This window comes from Agelaius phoeniceus, chromosome 7 (genome assembly GCF_051311805.1).
Source record: "Agelaius phoeniceus isolate bAgePho1 chromosome 7, bAgePho1.hap1, whole genome shotgun sequence".
NCBI classification, from domain to species: Eukaryota; Metazoa; Chordata; class Aves; order Passeriformes; family Icteridae; genus Agelaius; species Agelaius phoeniceus.
Genome location: NC_135271.1, coordinates 44,151,834 through 44,176,620, shown reverse-complemented (window position 1 = coordinate 44,176,620; position 24,787 = coordinate 44,151,834). Strand labels below are relative to the sequence as shown.

The window sequence follows — 24,787 nt, the reverse complement described above, 5'->3', positions numbered from 1 at the left end:
AGCTTCACAGCCCATAAATAAATCAACACTTGGTGCTAGAAATGGAATGAGTCAAAACTGTGATTCAACCCAGCCTTTGTTATGCCTTCAGATAAATGTTTTGGATATGCATTTAACTATTGCTGCTTCAAGCAACACCCCCAGAAGTTCAATGACAGTCAACTGAGTAAATCAACAGAAACTGCTTTGATTACAACAGAGTCATTTATTATAACAGACTTACTGTTTTAATCTCAGATATTTAATTTAAAATCCCAGCCCGACCCTCCCAATCCTACAGAAGCTACAAAATTATTATTAATTGCAATCCTGCAGCCACATTGGCTCTTTTAGTTCTTTGCAAGCAGTGAGCCACTGGATATCAATACTCCTTCTAAGATTAGTTGCCATAAGTTATCAAAATTTCACTTAGAAGAGGCTGAGTGATCAAATACACCTGCCTATTTCTGGTGCATGCACACTTCAAGCCAGTAATAGAACTCATGATAATTAACTGACAAAACTAATTCTTGGGAAAGAAGTGTTACCCAGGAAATAGAAATAAAACCTCACTAGAACAAGCATCTTACTCAGCTGTGTACAAAACACCTTAGGCTGTGACAGGTACCAAAGGCTTTAGCCAATATAGCTGCAGCTTCACTCATAAACAGGATATTTTGTTCCTGCTAACAGATTCCACAATTCACAAACAGACTCTGAGCAGGAAGTGGCCATGCTGCTCAGGACAATGGACCATCAAGCACCATTTTCTGAATTTTCCATTCCAAATGCTCTCTATTAGTACGTCAGCAGCTGCATTAAAAGCAACAGAAAAAGTGTTTAAAGGCAAAGATCTCTGACTGAGCTTCACATGCAGGTTTAACAGGATACCCAACATGGCCTCCCTGGAGAGCTGCTACTCACATCACTGCAGTTACAAACATTAGATTTCCTCAGGCTAGAAACCCCTGCAGAGTTCATGAATAATAGCAACACACTTAATAATTCAGTTTTAATAACTTTTCCCTCTTTACCTAATTATTCTGCACAAAATTATGATTTCTTTTGAGAAAAGTACAGCCAACAAAGCTATGAAGGCAATATGATGTTCCCCTTCTGTAGATGAGAAGATTACTGACCTCACTGAGGTAAATAAAAAAGGAGCACGTGGACCCATCTACACCATAGCTCGCATAACAGGGATCCGACCGCCACATATCTTTCATCCACTGCAACAGAACAAAAGACACAAGAGTTTATTAGGTTAAAGTACAACAAAACAGCTCTGTTTCACACCCAGGAATAAAGGGGGAAGTGGCAAAGTGGCTATAAATATCACAAATAACAAACCAGGAATTTTATTAATGATTAGCAGCACTGTATGCCTGCATTCAGTAATGCTGGGGAAGCAACAGCACAGCAGATGTGAGCACAGCTTATACAAACTGGCAAGCAGAGAAAAATATCAGAAGGAGAATAAAACTGGGATCCAGACATTTGGCTCTGGCTGGAGTTGAATGCATTGTGTGTTCCCCACCATGATATGCTCCCTCTAGAATTTCAGATATCATTTCAGTTACCAAAACTGAAATCTGCCATTTCTGCAGAAGCAAATAATTAATTTCAGTTCATATTTCAATATTCAAATAATTTATTACATAGTTACTATGCAGCCTGTTTGCCAAAGCAGATCAAAACACAGACCAGAGATTCAGAATGTAGAGAGTTTTAATTTTAGAAATACTGGGGTATATTAGCAAGCAGAATTCTTACTATTGTCTACCATTAATCATAGAATCACAGAATGGTTGAGTTGGAAGAGAGTTTAAAGATCATCTTATTCCAATACACCTGCCATGGGCAGGGGCAGCTTCCATTAGACCAAGTGGCTCTGAGCCCCTTCCAACCTGGTCTTGAACCTTTAGGGATGGGGCATTCACAGTAATAAACCAGTATCCCTTACATTTGAAACATTTCTTGGGGAAAAAAACCAACCTTAAAAAGATCAATCTCTGGAAGTTTGTTGGAGTTTGTGTCTTGGTTTAAGTTGCCTTTTTCTTTTTTCCTTTCCAGCTAAAGTCTGATGGGTTGTAATATTTAGCCTTTCCAACTGCATTATTAGTAAAATACAGGACTTATGTAGGGTCCACTGCGAATCCCAGAATTCTGGTTGCACACTTAGGCACTGCCTATTCTTGAGCAGAGGAGGCAGAATGTTTTCAAGGAAAAAGGGGGATAGAGGAACCACACAGACTTGTAGGCAATGAGATGAATAAATGCAAAGAAAAATCATGCTGAAAAAGGGGCTGGAGCGAGGTACCCACAGAATCACAGTCCTGGGGCAGGAGAACACCAAATTACTCATCATGGGGAAAAAAACAGGGCTTTTTCAAAAGGAGGAATTTCTGAATAACAAGATAGCATTCAAACAATAAGGCTTTTCAGTAAAGAATATAGCATTTTAATATGGCAATTTTTTCCTGTCTTAAGAGGATGCCACTTTATTTCTCTGCAGCAGTAGTATTAAAGGCTTGAGGTGAGCAATGCTGCAGTGACACACAGTCCTAAATATCCTATTTTTTGACTTAGTTGTTCTTGTTTAACACCTCTGAGTAGAGACCTCTTGCAACATATGTTCCATTTTTAACAGAATGCACATAAGATTAAAACCAGTTCACTTACCTTTATTTTCCCTTCACAGTGAGGAAAACCATCCATAGGAGGCAATTCACACTGTTCCTGGGCTCCATTTATGAGATCTAAAGAGAAACACAGAGCATAGCTGAGCTTCATTTCACAGCTCTGACAGATAGCCTGATGAATCCTGCCTTTTGTTTTCATGAATCCACAGCCCAGACTGACTGAAGGGTCCTACTGGGTAGGATATTTGTTACAACATTAAAACTCAGTGTGCTCCTTTTTGACCACATGAGAAAATGGTTGCATAGATTTCAACTCTGACTTGAAGTGAGAGTGCTGAATTACAAAAATTGATGTATAAAGACTCAAAAATTAAGCTCATCCATACTGAAAATAACAAGAAGAAAATAATTTCCTAATCAAAGTGTGCTGGAAACTACTAAATTGCAACAATTTGTTTTCATTTGTCAAACATTTATAGGATGTATATGGCTCTTAAACATGAAACTAGTTTTTCAAGCTCTGCTATCACTTTATCAAATACCCACGATCCAAAACTTGGCACCAGATATATGACCCAATTAATAAATGTTGCAATATGATCTAATTTAACAACTGAGTAGCACTACATCACATCTTACAAGAAATATTTCCTATGGTCTCCCAAGGTATTTTTTTCTTCATTTTTGCCCATTTAAATATTTTTTTCATTCTAGATTATTGCAACGCATTAAAGACTGTAATAAAGAGGAGGATTTCTAGCCCATGAGCCAAGGAAAAAGCAGCAGTTTTAAAGGACATTACCCCTTCAGCTCCAAGGGACTTTCTTAGAAGAACCTTCTAATGCAGGCCTTTAAGGCAAGAAAAATTATTACCATGGTGGAGAGATTCTTGCCAAAGGCAGTGGAGGAGGTTTTCAATTTAGGTAGTTCATCCCACAGCTATCTAAATTTTACCTGCATCATTTCTGGCTTTTTCTACAGCCAAGAATCAAGATCATTAAAGTCAGCCAGCCATCACCCTGGGAACACTTTATACTGTGGCAGTAACTGTGCACAATTTCATCCAGAATATGCTAATTAGAGAGCCCAGAAGAAAATAAAAAAAAAAAGTTGCAGTATTAGAATAGAATAGCGACAAAAATCTGTGGTTAAAGTTAAAATGTTGCATTATATTATTATATGCAAAACCCATGACCTGATCTATCTATTTTCCATTTTTTTTGCAAATAGCTTCTTCTAAAGATAAAACTTGAAATGTGAGCGAAGCATTGCAAAATGAACTTGATGGGGGAAAGAAGAGTCATGGCAGGAAGTCCTCACTTCTTTGTCAGTCTCTGCAGCAGGACAGATTTGACAAACTGAGCTGCGCTGCCAGTGACAATAGCACTGAAGCAAAGTGGTTTGTACAATGACTTTGTAATTTCAAATCAATAAGCACTTTCAAAATATTCTGCCTATCTTCTCATCCTTGTGGGGTTCTTGCAGACCAGACCACCGACATCTAAGGCTCTGATTTCTGCTCTGAATAAGAACATACAGAGCATCCACACAGATAGCAGCAATTTAAGGTATATTCTCAATTCAGTCAGTAGAGCTACATAATAATAGGACTATTTGCTTCACTGCAGTTCAGGAATCAGACCTTCCACTTGCATCACACCAGATCAGTACCTGGGATCTAACAGTAATGAAGATGCATGGTTACTATATGGTAATTTTCAATAATCAGTAAAATTCCATTAGAAGACCTTTATGGTTTAAAAGGGTTTGTGGGCTTTTCTTTTTTCTTTTCCTCCTAACCCATAAATCTGAATGCAAAATAACATTTTTACATAAGGCATGTCAATTTCAAGATCTTCCTAAAAGAAAAAAAGACCACTGAAATCTCTGGTACAACATCATAGCTGCAGCATGACCCTAAAAAAAGTTAAACTTTCAGCACCATACTAAATTTAGGGTGGAAAATGCTGAATGCCTGGGTATAGCTTGCCAGCAAGAATGAGCCATGAATTTTGTCATTTAAAATAAAGAAAAATGTCTTCTATCTCAAGTTAATTATGCTATCATATGATGGCTTTCCTCTTCAGAAGGTTAGTCAAGCAAATCCTCTCTTCTACTTAAGTCCTATTAAGTACAGGGTAATACATAAGCACAAGCTATAATTCCTTATTTTACAGCACACAGTGCCAAGTCCATCACTTATATCATGTTTCATTTTAATGGGGATTTCATGGCCTGTTAAAGAAAGAAAAGATGGAAGAAAAACCCCCAAAATCCAGAGAACAGCCTGATTTTTAGTAAATACACAACTGCAGTTTACATGTTTGCTTCTGTCATGTGTGAACATGTTCTCTGCATCCCAGTGTGGTTTTGCTGAGAGGCAAAGACCTTTGCTGCTGTTCATTACTCACAAGGTTTTACCTGTAAGAAAAAAACAAAACCCTCTTCCAAGAGTCACACACTGCACCAGCCTCACACATCCACAGCTCCCATCAGCCGTGGCAGAAGCACACAGAGACTTCCCAAGCACAAACCCTGCCAGCCCTCCCTGCTCCTCTCCATCCCAAGAAGTAAAAAGGAAGAGAAAGACATTTTTCTCAGCACAAGATGCAGACTTTCTCAGGCTTCTGGTATCCCCTGTGGCCAGCTGCACGAAGGCTTTTTCAGAGCAGTCCCACTATTGCTCTTCCACAGGGATGGGTTACACACAAACAGAGCATGGATCTCTCCAGGGTAGTTTGTCTGTACAGGGAACATGGAACACTAATGCCCACCTTTATCACCTCTTTTTCACCATGTTGAAATATTAATGTGTCTGGGAGTATTACCAAGAGCATCTGACATCTTTCCTCCTTCTTACCAGCAACAGTAGACACTCCTAGGATTTGCTTTCCTCAAAAATATTCATGGTTTTTCTCCACCATAGTCCACAGACAGAGGAGATGCTTCACACAATCACCAGCTTCCCATTCAGCCTTACCATGGATCTATATCCCAAACACCTCCATCAGCTTTCACTTGCTTCATTCTCAGCTATTACTAAGGTAATAGCACAGTGAAGGCAATTCTATAAAACTTAAATATAAAACTGCTATCCAGAGCAGGAAAAAATGTAGCAATATGTGCATACAAGAGGAAATGAATGTGAAAGAGCAGAAGGAACAGAGAAATGTAATTCTGTTCCATCTGAGCATTCCCTAGAGAAGCAGTCTTTCCTCTGTGCCCATGAACAGGAAGCCAGCTGATGCAGTCAGACTGGAAACACATCTACATCAAGGACTGCTGTCCAAAGCAACAACTGCCTGCAGAAATGGGCAAGTCACTGCTGGTTTCCACACGTAAGCCTGAGAATTCAGTGCAGAGCTCTGAATTCCCCAGTGAATAATCCTGACAGTTCCAGTCAACTACTACTTGCTCCGGTTGTACCCTTTCTTCTTGGCCACTGGCTGTGGGAGTTCTAGGTTGAGAATCATCCCTCCTAATTTTCTCCTTAATGATCAGACCCTGTATGAAGAACTACTTTTCTGCTCCTCCTGCTGCTCGTTTGAACTCAGCATGGAGGTGTGCTTGAGCTTGTTGGTAACACCTGGCTCTCCTTAAACAGGAATCCAGAGCTGAACAAATCTTGTGTTTCCCGTGAGCAGCTGAGACCAAGCTCGACGAGACACCAGCAATTCACACTTCTGAGTGTGATCATAAAGACAGATGAAGTGCAGGAGATGAAGGAGTGGAACCCTGGGGATGCCAATCTTCCATCAGGATGCCATCAGGATCTTCCAAAGCATGAAAAGCAAGCATTAACATACAAGTCAAGACTTAGGAGGTTTTCATCAACCCCAAACCCTAATATCTCATGAGGATTCTTGTTAAAAAGTCTAGATAGATGTATTATGCTGTTAGCAAATTCATGTTGGATAATTCTTTCCTGAAGGGGAAAACTAAGCCAGACATTAAAGATACTTTTGTTGAAAAACAGTATTTGAGAAACCACAAGAATTTTTGCCCTTAATTAGGATTTATGTAATTTAAAATATAAGCTCTGCAATCTCTTTTCCCAGCCAAAACTTAGAACTTACAGCCAAAAAAGTTAGAAATACAGCTGTCAAGTTAGTACAAAACAAAAGCAGTTAATAAACACACTTTCTGCTCCTAAACTTTGTGTGAGCCATTAAATTATGTTCTACACACACCTAAGTGTTTTTGAATTCATGCATAGTTTATCTCCCCTTGTTATGAAAATATATAATTATTAAACATTTATCTCATATGATGTTACATTAAAAGTCAATGCATTAACACACTAAAAACATGAACACAGCACATTATAAACCTAAAAGCATGCAGTTGGTACAGATCATCCTGAAAAAAAAAGAAAAATATTGATAAAACACCCACCAACTGCAGATTTTAAAAAACCTCTTTAAATACTGTTTGTGAGGTCCTGGGATATTTAAAATGTAACTACCAAACTCCATCCTCATGTTTAGAAAGGAGCCATATGCTCCCTTCACAAATGATCTACAGCTTTGCACCAGACGTCGTTGGAGCACAGCAGGTGAACCTGAACTTGTGAACAATCCTCAGTTGTTTCAGTGCAAAGTCTGGCACGTCAGCACCAACCACACACATCTGAGCTAAGCCACCGACCCTGCCCTGGAAAAGAAGCTTCTCTCTTGCTGCTTGCTATGAGCACTGCACCTGCTAAAGCCCCAGGCCTCCAGCACCTAAATACCAGCTCACAGATGCAGCTCTTCATTGCCTCCTGCATTTCAACTCCACAGGTTTTATTTGTAATAGTGAACGTTTACAACACCCACGTTGAGAATGATGTGGCTAAAAGCACAGTCTGTGGTAGGGAATTGATTTTTGTTTGCTTTCAAGTTGCTCTTTAATAAAACAGTAAAAATGAGCAATAGTAAGTGCTACATGCATATTTCCTCCCTTTCCTACATTGCACATTCTCCAAATAATGTGCTTTGTAAGACGCTAAAAAAATTCTGCTTCAATTTTCCTCCATCAGACAGTTAGGAAGTCTAGAAATATTCCACTAAGACAGTACTCTGAGTAAGAGTTATAATTAGTCACTCAGCAGTGAGTGCTGTTTGATAGGTGCCCTGTTTGTCATAAGAGTTTTAAAATAGCAATATTGGTTAAAGCAAATGAAAAGGGCTGCAATACAGCTGAAAATGCAAGCTGACACCAGCAGCCTATCTACTCTGCTAAGGACCAGCTTGGTGTTCTTCTGAGAATAGAAATGTATTAAGAATTTAACACGACACTAAAAATGATGTACTTTGGAACCTTGAGGCTTAAACTCTGATTTTCAGACTAGTGCATATTAAAGTATTTTTTTATGATATACAGCACAGATAATAGCTCAATTCAAAAGTGTTCCCATCAGCAGATTTCATAAAATTCAGAACCTCTCTAGTATTATAAGGTCAGAGTAATCACATCCGACCAAATCTATTCATCAATTTTATCTCTGTTCTCCTTCTGGTTTTGATCATTAAATATAAGTACTATTCTTACTTTAATTCCTGAAACATCTCTTGTTTTTATTTCAGTCCTGAAATCTGGTATCTGTGGTTAGACACAGACTGTGGTTAAGGCTGGTTTAGTTTGTGTAAGGTCTCCTTTCCCTTCTCCAACTAATTAACACATTCTCAATTCAATTCACATTTTTCATCTCCAGCTGGTAAGATTTGTTTAAAGAGAGAATTTGCAGTGTGAGCTGAAAGCACTAACCACATATTCAACCAAATGAGCTAAAGGTTTCAAGATTTTAAATGCAGAGCACAAAAATGCTTTCTACCAACATTTTAGAGACTTCTGTAGCAAAGTGTTGGTATGATTTAAAGAAAATTAACTTTTCTACCTCTAGTCCATCCTCACACAAGCTGTGCTGCTGTGTTCCATTAGCACTACTGAAATCAATGCAGTGTTAGGAGAATTCAAGTAGTAGTCAAGTGGTTAATCAAAATGCAGCCCAGGGGACCACTAAGAGTCCCCTTCAGCATTATTAACACAGCTTTGCACTGCAGTGGAAAATATTCACCATTGGTCCCCTGCGCACACCACACTGGGCTGCAACAGCCAGGTTTGAGGCACACAAAACTCCCCAGTTCCACACAACTGCCTTTGTGGGAGGGGGGAAATCTTAATAAGTACACATATACAGTGTGGAAAAAGAATACAATGCATTAGGCACAATAAACATGAGTCAAAGCCAAACATCACCTCCAGGAAGCTGCTATCTTGACCATCAGAGCCAATGCAGTCCCACACCCTGCTACAACTGGTACACACTGGTGCCCTGTGGGGACAGTCACCTTGTGCTCTGACACAAGGTGCTGACTGAAGAAAAGCCTACTCCAGTCCTCTCAAGACAGGAGGGCAGCTTTGGAATTTAAACCAACATGCAGTATCTTAGCTTTTTTAATCTCTGCAAGTACAGGACTATGGTGGAACTCACTGCAGACTGCTAAACCCAACGAGGCCGTGTAACAAAATTAATCAGAGAGCCATGGAAACAAATCCACTGATCTTGAGGTTACCTGAGTCCTTCCCCCCTGACCTAAAAGGCTTCAGTGTGGCGGCCCCAAGGCTTCAGGAATAAGGACATGGAAATACCACCACAAAGGTCCTTCTCACCATAGTAACATTGTGAAAAAAAGCCTTGTAGCATTGCCAAAGCTGACTTGTCAGCCTGCCTTGCTACATATTCACGAAGGATGCCAGATATCTGACAGGCATCCAAGCCATCATGTCTTCAATGACAAGTATACACTGAAGTCTGCATCTTAATGACTGACTTGAAAGATGTTAAAACTGAAATTGTTAGAAGGGAACTGAACAGCCAACACAGCAGAACAAGCTAATGCACAAGGCAGCAAAGCTATGGAAGCTTTGAACAGACACACCAGCAATGTCCTCCCTGACTGTGCAGTGTTCCATGCAGCAGCCTGAGCCTGGGCTGTCCTGAGGCTCTGCAAGGGCCCTCCCAGCACCAGCTGTGTACAAGGGGAAGGCTGAGGAGGATTTAACACAAACCTTCACTTGCTCAGTTTTGTGGGATCAAAGATACACAATTAAAATCATTCAAAGCAGCACTTTTAAAGGCAAAAGAACATTTTGTAAACAACTAGTCTGGCAGTTTTCAGTACAATTATTATATCTGGGGTGCTAGATGGTCAAGATTGTCAAAAATTTAGCTTGTCACTGAAAAAGCACAGAAAGAGCAATGACCATCTCTAAAGAAACCCATCCCACAATACAACACTAATCCCACTCCCATTGCTTACCAAAAATATCACATGAAGAAAACAGAGGACTGATTTTCTGATCATGTTTGTGCAGATTTCCTTATCTGATGAACCATGATAGTGCAATTCTGTCCCACAAAAATCAAGGATTTCTTTTATCTTAGAAAAGCACAACTGTTAAAAACTATATTGCCTAAACCAAACTGATCTTGTGCTTGTCACATGGAACCAAAGATGCAGCTACAACAGTAGCAGCCCTGTAGACAAGCTCTGCTTTCAAGTGCCATGCTTTTGTATTTCCCCCTTTCTGTTTAATCATCTCTACAACAGCAACTTTAAATCTGCTTAGGGTATCATTTATGGCAGTCCCTTAAAACTTCCTGTTCTAAAGGCTGATGAAAACTCTTATCTCCTAGACACCCAAAGTTTAGATTAATACTTTCCTGTGTGTATGGGAATGTATTACTTCCCACAGATGCAGTAAGGATGGCTATCAAATATCTCAGAAGCTTTTCAGATACAACTTAGATAAACAGAAAAAAGAGAGAGAAGGAAAGACAGCTTTATTGCTTTTGAAACCAATCAGCCAAAGCTTTATAAGCATCTTTATATTATTGCATGATATAGCCCCACTGGAAGCAGGACTCTTGTAGAAAAGGCTGCTAATGACATTGCACTGTTTCACTGACAAATAAGGCTATAAAACACAATTTACTGCAGAGTTTTAAGCAGCAACTCAAGAAGCCTTTAAAAAAGATTATCAAAATTATTAAACATTATGTTAATCAGATGTTTCACAAACACTATGGTTGTCCACACAGAAAGACCAAAATTATTAACAATCGCTAACATGAATTTGTCTAAAGTCAGCATTAAAATATTACAACTGGTAAAGAGAGGAAGGGTAATCCTAACATGCTTGTTGTGATCACTGCATACTTTAACAGCTGAATGTTATAAAGAAAAGTATCATCTGTATTTGTAGACATACCTCTTTCAACTCCAGTAAAATGACAAACTGTTGGGTACCAAAAGGCTTTCACCACAATTTTCACATTACCTCAATTGCTCTAACACAACTGAAAAGGGATGTTATTGAAATATTACAGACAAAACCAACATTGCTATTATCACAATGCCCTCACCTAGCTTGTTTTCTGAACAATTCCTTCCCAACAGAGAAGATACTTATATTACAATTATGCTGGAATCATATGGCTTCCAGAGCATGCTGACAGGAAACTGCCACGAAGGAAGAAGTAGAGACAAGTTTTTCATTTCCATTTGGCTGCCTCTGATCTGACTAATTGCCACTGATTGCTTCAAATGGATGAAGAGCAGGCACTTTAAACAGGGATTAGGTTCAAACTCTACTCTAACCCTAGGTACTATCCAGTCCAGAGGTACCCGAGCAGTGACATCATCCAGTCATCAGCACAATACATTAATTGAACCTTAAGGAGCTCTTACCTAAAGGTTTTTCCTGTTGCTGCTGTTTAAAGGTTGCTTCAGACATTTTAAACTCAGGGTACCAAGAGTCAAAGGTAAAAAACTTGTGGCTCTGAAGAGAGGAATTGTGTTCTTTGCCACAGAGCAAGCCTCGGGCAGTAAAAAGTAATGCAAACACTGCAAACAGAAAACTCTTACCAGGCTCCTTAATGCTGCTCCTGAATACCAAAATTGTGAATCTAGCCCACTCCAAGAATAACAAACAACATTCAAATCACCCTAAAAACTGATGAAAGATGTTTCCTTCTCAGGTAAGAACAATGAACCTTTGCCTATAAATTTTAAAGCAACAACATGAGTGTACATGTTCCAATTATCTGTAAATCTAAGGAAATAACTCTCTTTTGTCCAGCTAAAAAAGAAAACATTCAGGGATGTTTTTCATTTTATATATGTGGCCTAGAAACACTAACAGTGCTGTACTTGTTCACTTTCCATCTCAGTGGAAGTTTTTCCAAGATCTGGTGCTGGATGCCTTGTGGCAGGAAGGTGGCAAAGCCTGTCAGCACCCTGCAGGTGCTGCACCTCTTCAGGTACTTGTTCCTGACCTGCCTTCAATTCTACCAAGGCAAGGCAGACTGGGGAGGAAAAGGTCTGTCTGACCAAGAGATAACAGGACTTTAGCACCCTGGCACAGATAAATGCAGTTAGGACTGAGCAGCTGAGAGCAACTCTGCTGCCACACTGTCATCAGGCAATCACTTGCAAATCTGCTTTCCTAGACTTGTTCCACTGGCATTAACCTACCAAAGGCAGCATTTGCTTCTCTATTTTGAGAATTTCAGCAAGTAACACCTTCTCAACAGAAATATTTATTTTTGCAGGAAACCCAAGGACAGACAAGACAGAGGAGCACAGTTATCAATTTATTTACCAAGTTGCCTTAACTCTTCTGCTCTGTTCTCTTTTGGGACTGCAAAAATCATTGGACTTAGACTCAGACTTTCCTATGAGTCAGGACTGCCAGTATCTCTTTCAACTTGGTGGCAGAACAAAACAGTCCATTCATTGAAAACAAAATGAATGGCTTCAAATGTCATCTCAAAACATGTTTTTATTTTAACTGAATGTACCAGGTAGGTGATCTCTGTGTCAAATCCTAAGAGCCATTAAACACTGTAGGGAAAGACATTTTTAAATCATGACCAACAAACATAATAGATGTTTTCTTTCCGTTAATAATCAATAAAGTGCATATGGTAGAATGGCAGAGCAGATTGATACCAACCTAAATAAGGCTTTGAGAGAAAAGATCTCCCCAGTTTCATCATTCTAAAATGCAACCATTAAAAGCATGGAACATCTACTATAAATGGGTGAACTACTCCCTTGAGAAGAGATTTTGATTTTCTAATGGGTTACAGTTACCACAGAAAAAAGATCTTCCACTAAGCTTGGACTTCAATTTGTCATTGATAAAGACTAGACTTTGAATTTTGTTTTCTAAGACATTCCGAATATCTAGCGCTGAAAAATCATGTTATGCTCAAGAGAGAAAAGGATAATTATTTATTATCATAATTGCCATACACACCTGCTACATTAAGCTTTTCAGCTGCTCCTAAGCTGGGAGCAGAAGTGGTGGTATTGTTGGTCGAGTTTGCTCCTGTTCCATTCAGTACAAGATTCTCCACCTTGGACTCCAACTTCCCAATGCGCTGCAAGATATTATCCAACAGGACAGCAAGTGTCTTTTTCAAATCTGCAAATGAAAATGAAGTTAAACTGCTTAATAATGCAGTGCACACTGGTCAGACAGAACCAAACAACAGATACAAGAATCAGACTGGAGATATATATATATATATATAGACATATATACATACATACATACATCACTTTCTCAGTGCAAATCTTTGCCATTAGCAGCTCTATGCATTCATGTTCCCCACTTTGTTCAGCCTCAGATCCAAGTTTCCTTGGCCATGGAACTTGTCAGCCTGTATATTTTATGAAGCACAGTGCTACTCATAGATATACACATTCAAGGTGAAATGTGAGCCTTTACAGGAACAGAAAAATGCTTGCTTTGCAATGGCTCAAGTAATAAGAAGCTGCTTAAATAATAATGAGGCTAAACCTAAATCCATATTCAAACACTATCAGAGGAACTGTCTGTTGATACTCAGTCACCTGGGAACAAAAATCCCCTTCCCAAAAAGGACAGCTTTAAGCCAGTACAAAAACATTCTCCTGCATCTCCTCCATGTAACCAGCTTCTGCACTGGCAAATTAAAAATAGATAATAATTTCTAAAAAAATGTTAAGTTCAACCTTTTTGTTATATTCACACAACACCAAAAATCACATTTCCTTTCTTCAGTCTGCTGGTGATTGTCTCTGTTTGGTGCGACACAGGGCTTCCTTGGCATGGAAGGCAATGAACAATAACAGGAATTTGCATATCAAATGACAAGATGGAAAGAGTTCTTTTTTTTCCCTTATTTTTTTTATTTTTGCTTATTTTTCCTCTTTTTTTTCTTTTTTTTTTTCTTATTTTTTCTTATTTTTTTCCTTATTTTTTTTCCTTATTTTTTTCCTTGGCTTTCATTTTGTTCAGATTCCTTGAAGGAACACAAGACACTTTGGCAAGAACTGACGGCAAGAGGAGAAAACTATCAGACAAAACCATATAATTATAATGGCAACAAGCCAAAGAAGATGAAACTATTGTCCTTTGTTCACTTACTCTTTTAAAGATTAAAGAATTTGGTACAAGGAATTTACATTATTTTTCCATTTAATTACATAAAATAATTTCATGTGTTTTGGTATAATGTATTTTCTGTTTTTTCACAACTTTCAAATCAAATAATATTCTGAAATACAATAGAAAACTTTTCCATACATCTGAAGACATTCTATTGTCTCTACAGCAGTCGTATTTTTGCCACATTCATTCTGTGCTCTTTTTTTTATTTTTCCTATGACTATCTCAATTCTTGTGCAAATGAGATAATAAATAAGAAAATGCTATTACTTTAGAAAGCTTATAATTGTTTTCTCCAAACAAAAGGAGAATCATGTTTATTCCATGGTGCCATAAAGAAAGTTCTTCTCATCATAAGTGTGTTTTGCTTTGTCCTGTAAAGATTAGAAGCAGGAATCTGAAGCACTAGTCCACACATCTGGACTATTTTAAAAGTGGTCCAGAAGTTATTTAATGGCATAGTGTGCAGAAGAAAAGGAAACTCTGGACTTAACAGGAACAAAACCATGGTACAGAAGGAAGAAAAAAATAAAGGAAAAAAAGTAGTAAAAATAACTCAGGAAACAGTGAGGAAGAAATGCAGCCAACATAAAAGTCTACACTGCTCATAAAGACAAAAAAGGTTCAAAATTATTATTTTTTAATTCTGATACCAACACACTGATATGAGAGACATCTTGTCAGAACAAAAAGGGAAGTGGAGGCTAGTTTGAGAAAGCAAGGGCAGAAGCACAGATTCACAGAATTTTTGTAAAAGAACAGTTTACGGCTATAAAGAAAAATCTAATATTCACTATGTATATCTGAACTATAACTTTTAAAAGGAAAATATTGGAGCCACCTACCTGACATGGCAGAAATAAAAAGTGAGAAAGTAAACAAGCTGTGCAACCACAATTAAGGAATGACTGAAAACCTTTCAGGTAGGTAAAAGCAGTCAAATCCAGCAAACATTTAATTAATTCTTGAACATGGAAATCACGACTGTGCTCACTTAAAGCAATCAGAGGATAACATTAAGAAATATAAAAAGGCTAAATAAGCAAGAGCATTAATTTTCACAGAATATTGAAGAAGCCTCTACCAATTATTATTAACATCAGTCATTAATGTGTTTATTTGTGAAGAGCTAACCTGATTATTTGCTAGCAGCAAGTCATTTGGTATGCCAAACAGGACAAATTAACTTATTAAGTAATTACCTTACCCAGTTTCATAAACTATTATTTAATATGGTGTTATTCACTCACCCTAGTGCTTTTCCCCTGAAATATTTTAAATAACTGCATTACCATTATTTTCCATCTTTCCAAACTACTTGGTTGAAAACACCTGGCCAAACTTAAATTTTAAGTCTTTAATCTTAAAAATCTTGTCAGACATGGACTTGAAATTGCTACACAAACCTTGGCTTTCCCGTCACAGAAATGTCACAAAGTTATTTCACCTGCTTCCAAATGCAGTTTAACTTCTCCTTGGGAACTTGACCAGTGTTTGGAGGCAAGTCAACTTATTCCCCAGCAGGATTTGGAACAGGAAATTAATGCCACAGGCAACAAGCTGCAGGGGGAAGTTTGCCTATGGATATCCTGTACCCATATTAATCCAGTTACCTTCAATATCTGGTGCCAGATTGTTTGGGTTTTGCTGTCTGTTTTCTTTCTCAATTCATCCACCATCAAGCACCCCTGCACAGTAACAGGACACTGGTAATGGCTATACAGCAGATAAAGTTTTGTTTTGAGCCTAATCACACAATCCTCTGAGGATCCCTACATGCTCAGAGATCCTCAATGCAAATATTGATCTGTACCACTCTGTTTTGCTTGTGTTGCTTTGTAAGGCTACAGTTCCAGTATAGCTCAACATGCAGCCACAAATCTGGAGTTACAGAATAAGGGCGGGTTGTTATTTTAGCAATGAAGCAATTTAATTGTTTGCTATGTTGGGGATAATAATCTCATGCTTACAGGCAAACAAATGCACACCAACTCAAAAGACATGGAGAGAACCTTCTAGCAGGATATTTTCACTGCATGCACCAAAAAGTATAGAGCATTAAGAGAAAACTAGAGAAAAAAGTGCAGCTATTCTATCTGTTGCATCCTAGTCTATATTCTTTGTCTAAGCATACAAAAACTATCAGCTCAGTTTCTTCAGAGCTGAATATTAAGACAACTATAAAAGAAACCAAATGTAAATGACTAATTAGTTTTCCAGACATTCTGCAAGTGCATAGGTAAGTTGGAAAGAAAGTGAGTCTAAAAATTGCTAAACAAGTAAGGTGCATTATGTGAACTTTGACTGAAAAGGAACCACACCTAACCTGAAAGTTGATTATATTTTATTTTTTAGTAATATTTTCAGGTAATATGCTTCATTCTTTTCTGCTTGCTTTGTCTGACACATGCACAAAAACTTAACTCTCATCAACAAACTGGAAGAGAGTAAGCATTAGAAACAACTGCCAAACAAAGCACTAAAACTCACAGAGTTCTCTGCCCTGAGGCAAATAGGATATACTTAAGCTTAATTTAGGATTATACCAGATAAATAAACTTAAACATTAAGTAAATTGACTGAACAAAGAAGTGAAATGGGAAAGAAGAAATAAATAGCAGGTCTCCATTTTAAACTAAGAAAAGCTTTTCCACGGGGAATTTCTTGCATCACTGAAAGGAAAACTGAAAAGCCTCCCAACTTTCTTAAAAACACCAAAAAGTTTTTTAAAATTGAGTTCTAACAAATAACCTAAAGTATACTAGACAGAGGTACTAGACAGACATAATAAAAATTAGCAGACACTGGAAATATAAAGTTTGTCCCACTTAAAGAGAAAGGCCATTTTCTCCATTTGTACAGAAAATGCATAGGGGTAAAGTACTGCTAATTGAGCGGCATTATGAAGCAAAATGTTTGGACAATTGAGGAAAAAGCCTTAATCAGATTATCAAATAATCCAGAGAACACACTTACCATATGCTGTCACTGTCCCAACATAAGGCCCATCAACCACATTTTTATTTTCTTCAGCTAATGCTTTGATGTATCTTTTGCTGAGATCCAAAATTTGCTCACGCAGGACTGAACTGCTTTCATGTTGTGTTTGCTGCTGAATAGTAAAATGCAGGAGCATCATTCCCCAAATAAAACCAAAAGTCACCAGAAAAAAGCCTAGTTTCTGAGAGGACAGCTTCCATGGAGAGAATGCCATGATTCCCAACAGCTTCACACAGTTACTACAAAGGTTCCTAAAGCATGAAGCCAAACAGCAAGTTCATGGTCCAGGTATATAAATATCACAGAGCAGGACTCAGTCTTATTCCAACTCCTTTGTCAACACGTATCCGTGTTTCAGTTCCATCCTGTTGCAAGAGAAGAGAAAAAAACACAGTTAGCACACCTGAAGTTTTTACTACCCACTCTAGTTCTTCCCTCTCACTGGTACAAACCAGGAGCAGACAATGTGCTTGCTTTGTAAATGGTTAATTTGCATGTCTCATCATTGCACTGTAGCAGCCAGAGCAAAAAGGGGCTGAGAAAAGCACTGGAAAGACAACAAAGCAGGGGTGATGTGCCCGAGCAGGTGGAGAACACCTCACAGGATCTGGATCAAATTCCCTACCTGAAGTGGTTTCTAAGCTGAATTTCAAAGTAAGGCTGCTGTAACATATTTATTTGTGTGTGTGTATGCAAAACTTTGCAATGTTGCCAATGCAGCAATTTAAGACAATTCTCAATGTAATTCAGTTCTCAGAAAACAAGTAATTTTAGCTGGCAGTGACACTGCTCGGAGTTCCTGGCAGGAGCTACAGCATATGGCTAGATAGGTGATCAGGAAATCAGACTCCCTCAGGGGGAAAGAGGAAAGAAGAAATCTACATTATTTAAGCCAATACACTCTCCTGGCTTCCACTGCAAGCAGTTGGGAGGCTGGAATAATGTCCTGCTCCTGTGTGGCCTCTGCTGTGCAGTTACTCCTCAGCCATAAAACATACTCCAACGAGGTGGCTCTTTGCAACTAAATTGAAAGCACAAACTCCTGAATGTAGCAACATGTCTTTTATACATAAACTAATATTTTCAAAGCTTTTCATACACAAGGGAAAAGGAATTGTAATAGAGGCCTTCAAGATACAGTAGGACCAACTTTTGAAACTAAACTCAGTTATAAAACTTGACATGAAGAATCCAAAGGCAAGAAATGGTCTGTGATGAGAGTTAGAGGCAGGGTCCTTAGCCTAAAGTCCAACTAGAAGAGGGGTAATTAAAAGGTAATAAAGTGTAACCTATCATGTTAGAACACAGATTTGGTAAAATGTTATCCTTTTAACTTCATAATGCTCCCAGACAGGATTAGAGAACATAATGCTCCCTTCCATTCTCTGCTCGCACAGATAATGCAGATGTTGCTGTGTTTTAATAGGATAATTACTCAGATCCCTGCTAGTAGTGCTCCCTGCTTGTTAAAATTCCCTGTAGATCTTCTGCTTCCAGTTGAACCAGGAGCTGTGCAGCTGGACAGAAATACCTTTGGGGCACTTATCTTCAATGTGACTTGAGTGTGCACATTGCACATCGCTGGTTAAACTGATTGTAGAGGTGAAGGCACATTACTTAAACTGAAAGCAGGCAAGGCAGACACTGTCCTGGGCACTCACACTGCTAAAAGAACAATCTGCAGCCATCTTTTGCTTAAAGTGGAATAGGGCAGAGAAATTAATTGCAAGTACAGTGAAAAACATCATAAAGCCCTCAAGTTGGCTTTTTTCACGCTGAAATATCTCAGGAAAGAAAATGAACAGTCTCAACAGAGAAAATTAAGGACTGTTTAATGCTGTTCTACATAAATTTCAGTTAATTTTCCAAGAAATGGCAGGGAGAAATTTTACTTCTTTCTGTTTGTTTAACTATAGTCTTGAGATATTTTTGGTCTGGCTGGATAGCAGAATATTGTTACTTCATTAAAAGCTGAAAGTTTTACTATTCTTTTGCATTATTGGGTGTGAGAAAATATAGAAAAATGCATAGTCTAAAAAGATATAATGACTTTAAAAAAAATCTAAAATATTCCAGATAAACTTCCTCAGTGACTTAATTTCAAGTAAGCACTGACAACACCCTCTACAGCAATAAGAACTGTGGCTAAACAGTCAATATTTCTTTCTCAATTAGCACTTGTTTGTGAAGCAGAAAACACTGAGTAAGAAAGTAAACCTATCACCACCATGTTTTAACAGACAAGTGCTAATGATTGTTTATGACTAGTTGATAATGGGGAAAAAACACCTCTGAACATAATTAACATTAAAAACAGCAATTAAAAATGCAAGTATTTCACAGCCTTCTTTTTAAAGTTCTAGAACAGAAAGAAAGATGGTATAAGAAATAGTGTAATGACACTGAACAATGAGAATGATCTCCTTAAAGAGGTGTTGACTTTTCTGTTCTATTTATCAGCTGAAAAATAAATCCACTTAAAAACTGTAAGAAGGTAGATAGCAAATATTAAACTTTTGCTATAAGAAAGGACTAAAATTCAATGACAGATGGAAGAATGGTCCCCACTATTTCAACAAACAAACAGAAAACCCCAAACCCAAATATCACCAACAAGACTAATTTTTCCTGAAGCAATTTCAGTGGCCAGCAACCTGATGAGCTCCCAACAACCTGTACTTAACTAATTAACTTTACAGCCCTGCTGGTGGCCATGGAGGTTTATAAAGTGCACAGCAGAATCCCAGCACTCCCATGGGCAGCTGCACTGACTTTGGGATATATTTAATAAATATTTATATGACTTTGGTATATATTAATCCCAGATCTGACAGCTGTCAAGGACTGCAACACAACTATTCCCCAGTTAATGATTACCACATACCTATAATGAGTCATTGCTTGGTACCTAAGTGGACAGTGGACAGAAGATATCAAGGGGTGATGTGGAATGCATGAAGACAGCAGCACAGAAATGTCTCCATGTATTTCTGTTTTGACAGGAAATTAATAACTGAACTGAGCAAGAGCTGAAGCAATAAACACACATTTGTCTACCATAATCACTGATGGATTTTGACTGACAAGTTATCTCTCTGCCCATACCAAGTAAGACATCCCAAAACTTCAGGTGGTAAGTGTATTTCCCTTATTCTCCTGCACATCTTATAAATGTTCCAAAGGAGGTAATCCTGTTAATTACTAAGGCTTTTTCCTAGTCTAGTCTCCAAATGCACATACCTAACAAGGATATGGACACCCACATTTATTTGTGCTTCTAAAGAATGACAGGTGCTTTTTTTTTACCCATTTCCCACCCCTTTTTTAAGCTTTGGAAAAATGTGGTCCTACTCTAAGATGTCTCTTGAAATAATTCCAGCACCCTCTGGAAACTGGATGCTTTAGTTGTGAGTTTGTTTGTGAAACTGTCAGGAAGATAATTCCTCCTGACTTAGTCAGAGCAGTTAATGTACAAAAACTAGCACTAAGTGTGAAAAACAGGATGAAAGTGAAAGGATACACGAGGCAAGAACACCTCTAATAAACAGAATCTTTGTCAAGTTCTTTCTCAAATTCAACTCTAAGCAGCCAAAATCCCACCACAACTGAAACAACATTCTGTGGGGTGGCAGGCAGGTGTTTGGGACTGTTTTTAAACAGACTAGTTACAGCTCAACTCAATTTGAACACTACACTACCCTGAAAAAAATAATTCACATATTTCATTGAAAAAGGGCTAACCTTACACCCATTTAAACAGGCATAAGAATTTCAAAATACTAAAAGTACTGTTATATAGCTTCATCAGAAACACATTTTTTCTGTTCTGTATTTAATAAATCCTGTCCAACAGCTGGTGAATTCATGAGTTAGAGAGGATAACATTACCATGCTGATGTCATTGCTACAAAAGAAGCCTCACACTATTAAGAAACATCTCAGACAAGTACCCTAATTAAAGTGAACTGTATGTCAGGGGTGCAAGCCACAAATTTCTCAGCATTTTAAGACTTTACCTTTTTTTTTTTTTAATGCTTAAAATAGAGTACAAATAGTTCATCTTCATGTAAACAGATTTTGGTGACACATCTCCAAATAGTCCTCTTCATTTTTTAAGGAGGAGAATTAATCATCTACAAGAGATTAAGCTAAATCTCTTTGTAAGTATGTACATATACACAGCTTGATATTCCCTGTCCAATCTGTACCTATATTAGAAATGGTACTTAGGGTAAGCTTGGAACACCACTATCCTCAGGATACTCAGAATTAAATCAGGATACTCAGGATTAAACCCTTCATCAGCTGAATGCACCATTCATCGGTAGCTACACAGTTCTAAAACCTTAATTGTCTGTAACCAAAACAGAAGCTCTTGTACCCATAAAAACAGCAGCTTGAGTGGAATTTAATTATTAGTTTGTTATAAACTCAAACCCAAGCAACCTTTCACATCATGACAAGTAAACAGTATATATGTATTTTTGTACCATGTGGCTCAGTAAAAATAGTATTGCCACTGCTAGGAAAAGGCCTGTGCTCCAATGCCAAACATGCAAGTCCCAAATTCTGGCCTCTTATGCTTAAGAAATTATTCTAGGAATAACTGTATGAGCTAGAGCTGGGTACCAGGTGCCTCATGTTACAGCAAACAGCTTAGATATAAGAACCATGGGCTGGGAAATACAGGCACAGGTTGAAAGGAGAGGCCCCAGAATTGTGAGTTATTCAGTAATGGTCAAATATGATAGACACGTGTCAAGGATGTGTCATCCAAAAGACACAACCTTGACTTTTGGAAAAAAACCCTGCTTTTCTTTTAACAGCAGTGAAAGCTGGAAAGGATAGTACTGCTTAGTATAAGAAATGGCACCTGTGACAGGCCCATCAGTGCTAAATGCATGGCACCAGCTCTGTGGTACCCTCTGCTCACAATTTATAATGAAACTTTTACACACTAATTGCTTTGACTATGCAGTAGCAATGACCAGGGATGAGTAATACCCAGCCTTTAGTAACAGGTATTGTCAATGAGTGTCAATCTACCCAAGTTCTGTGATAAAGTTTAAAGCTGGTTTTAAACTGCTTTGTTCCATCAGCCTCCTAAACCTTCAGTCACAGCAATCTCCCATTCTCCTCTTACATACAACCATGCAGACACTCACAATGTGTATTCAGGTGCACTCATGCCACCCTGCCTGACCTATTTTCCAGATTGTTTCCTGAAGAGGGCAAGCTGCCCTCCTGTTTGCAGCTGTTTGATTCTGCAGAACAAGCTGTTGCAGAGCAGCCAAGGACAAACACCAAGACATGAACCGCCTCTGTTCTTACCAAGGGCGTGCTAACCTAAAAGCTGATGATAATTCAAGTGTGAAGCCAGTGGGCTGCCAGAACACCACAGCTACAGCCAGCAAACACAGGGTGAGTGAAAACACCTGCCCCATCCCAGACCTCCTCTGCTAAGGGGTGTCAGGAGTCAGGCTTCAAGCAGAAACTGATGCAATATGTCCTAAAGTCCTCTAAAACCTCTTTTGTAGGAGTAATGAGTCCAAACTGGGAGTGCTACGTTTTAAGAGTTTAAGCCAGCCACACTTCCAGTATACATAAACTGGAATTCCAGGCTGATGTTAACCACAGTTCTCCTACTGCAGCTGTATTGTCTAAACAGATGTGCACTATACCCCAACCGAATGCAAATTCCTGGATTTCCTGGTATTGCAGTTGTTTATTCCTGGGGGAATATCCCAGCAGCTGTCCCACCCCAGTTGGCCAGTCTGTGCTCTGAAACAGTGCAATCTGTGCTGTAATTGTGAGATGCTGGTTCCCTCAGTCCTTTTGGAGGCTCAAGCTACCTTTCCTTCTTTCAAACCACAGCATTAACAACGATAACTTATGGCCTCCTACTTAATGCAGGCAAGTGAAATCAAAGAACAGTCACATGCTCTGTTGGTAGAAGATAAGAAAGGATCAGAGAAGAGAAAAAGAAGCCTGATTCCTGATAAGATTACTTGCATTTAGACACGGTGTCTGCTCGTACCATTGTCAAGTGTCTTTCTACCACACACATCTTGACTCCAGTACTGACACTGCAATTAATTAACTGATCCACTTAGGAAATGTACTCCATTAACATTAAACCATCCACACATCTAAACAGAACTTAGGGGCCTCAGTTACACTGAGTGTTCAGAAGCAGTTTAGCTGCTTTCAGCCACTGCCCATGTCAAATGCATAAAGCAGAGGTCAGACAGCAGGACAAGCAAAGGCTGAATCCACATCTGCTTAGGGTGCCAAGGGCTGTATCCTGCCTGAGTGGGTCACAGAAACAAAAGAACATTCATTTCAATAGGTCAAGTCATAAATTTGAAGCCACTTCAAAACACTTGTTAATATTAAAGCAAACTTTCATTCAGTCCAATAAAAGCAGAAGTCTGATAAAAAAGCTGATAGAACATCCTGGAAGGAGCAGAAGCATGTGAGCAAAGCTGACAATACTAACTCAGATCTGCAAGTCCTAGGTCTAGGTGAGGGCTTCCAACTGGTTGAAGCTGTACATATTTCCTACACACCTCACAGGCTCCTCAGGAAGAAGAGGTAGCTGAAAAAAACCATGCAACTATCCCAGATTTACGCCTACTTTTGCTAGCTGCACATTTTATAATTTACATTCCTTAATATGGAAAATAAATGCATGAAACAATTTCCCTTAACTGTATGATGGAGTCTTAGTTTTGCTGTTCCTACTGCTGCTCAATTTTATTTTCAGCAATGTTTCTGCCAACCCATTCTCTTCTTGTAGCTGACAGATGTCACTGTGTCTTCTCGCTCACCACCCCTCTACAGCTGATGTGGCACCATGTCCTGTGCCTGAAGTGGCAATTTGGGATGCAATCCCATGGAGTGAGAAAAGCAAAACAACACTGGGTCACAACAGAAGCAGCAGGACAGATGGACTGAGGGAGACTAAGAGTATAAATACTCCAGGTTTGGGGTTTTTTTAGGTTGGGGAGGCATGTTTGCTTTTGTGCATGTGCATGTAGTACAAATTGGCAGGAGGTGGTGGGATGAGTTGAAGGAAGGGAAAACAGTCTCTGATAAGGTGCCACAAAAACAAATTTTCATCTTGAGCAAGCAGCTTGCCTTCACTTTCAAAAATAAATTCCCCCACTTAGAAACAATTTGGGTGGCATCCCACCTTAATTCCCCCATGTGGGTCTGTGCTTTCACAGAGCACTCTGAAGTGTTCCAAATTTTCTACCTAGCACATCACTTGCTGTAGTTCAGTCCTACAAAAATTAAACCATCTGATGTTCTTCCTTTCATGCTGTTTGCTTACTGTGATATTTCAGGGAGGAAAGAGTAGAAAAGGAAAGAACACAACAGATAAGGGGAAAAAGGAACAGAAGAAAATCCATAAGGAAAAATCCTTATGAGTTGAAATCCTTATGGTACATACACTGTTTACTGATTAGAAACACTCCAGGCAATGCATTTAAGAACATAATCACAACACCAACCTGATCTTCCAATAAACTGAATGAATGTTAAAACTAGGAACAGGACTTCAATGAACTTCATAAAATCAGAAATGTTCCTGACCTTGAACATTTTTACAGCCATTTACAGTCAAAGGATGGGGAATATTAATAACCTTCGTCTTGCTGCTGCATTAAAACCATATG

General features: G+C 38.6%; 1 protein-coding gene across 4 annotated transcripts in view; it reads right to left on the bottom strand.

Annotated features, from left to right (window-relative positions):
• The window catches only part of MGAT5 (alpha-1,6-mannosylglycoprotein 6-beta-N-acetylglucosaminyltransferase), a 112,226-nt gene that overhangs the window by 52,541 nt on the left and 34,898 nt on the right, over positions 1 to 24,787 (bottom strand). For all 4 annotated transcript variants that reach the window (XM_077181733.1, XM_077181734.1, XM_054636386.2 and 1 more), the window contains 4 exons: positions 17,082 to 17,470; positions 12,930 to 13,097; positions 2,662 to 2,738; positions 1,119 to 1,208 (listed from right to left, as the gene is read on the bottom strand). In XM_077181733.1, coding sequence (XP_077037848.1) covers positions 1,119 to 1,208; positions 2,662 to 2,738; positions 12,930 to 13,097; positions 17,082 to 17,319 — 573 coding nt within the window. In that variant the 5' untranslated portion in view covers positions 17,320 to 17,470. The remainder of the gene's footprint in view (positions 1 to 1,118; positions 1,209 to 2,661; positions 2,739 to 12,929; positions 13,098 to 17,081; positions 17,471 to 24,787) is intronic.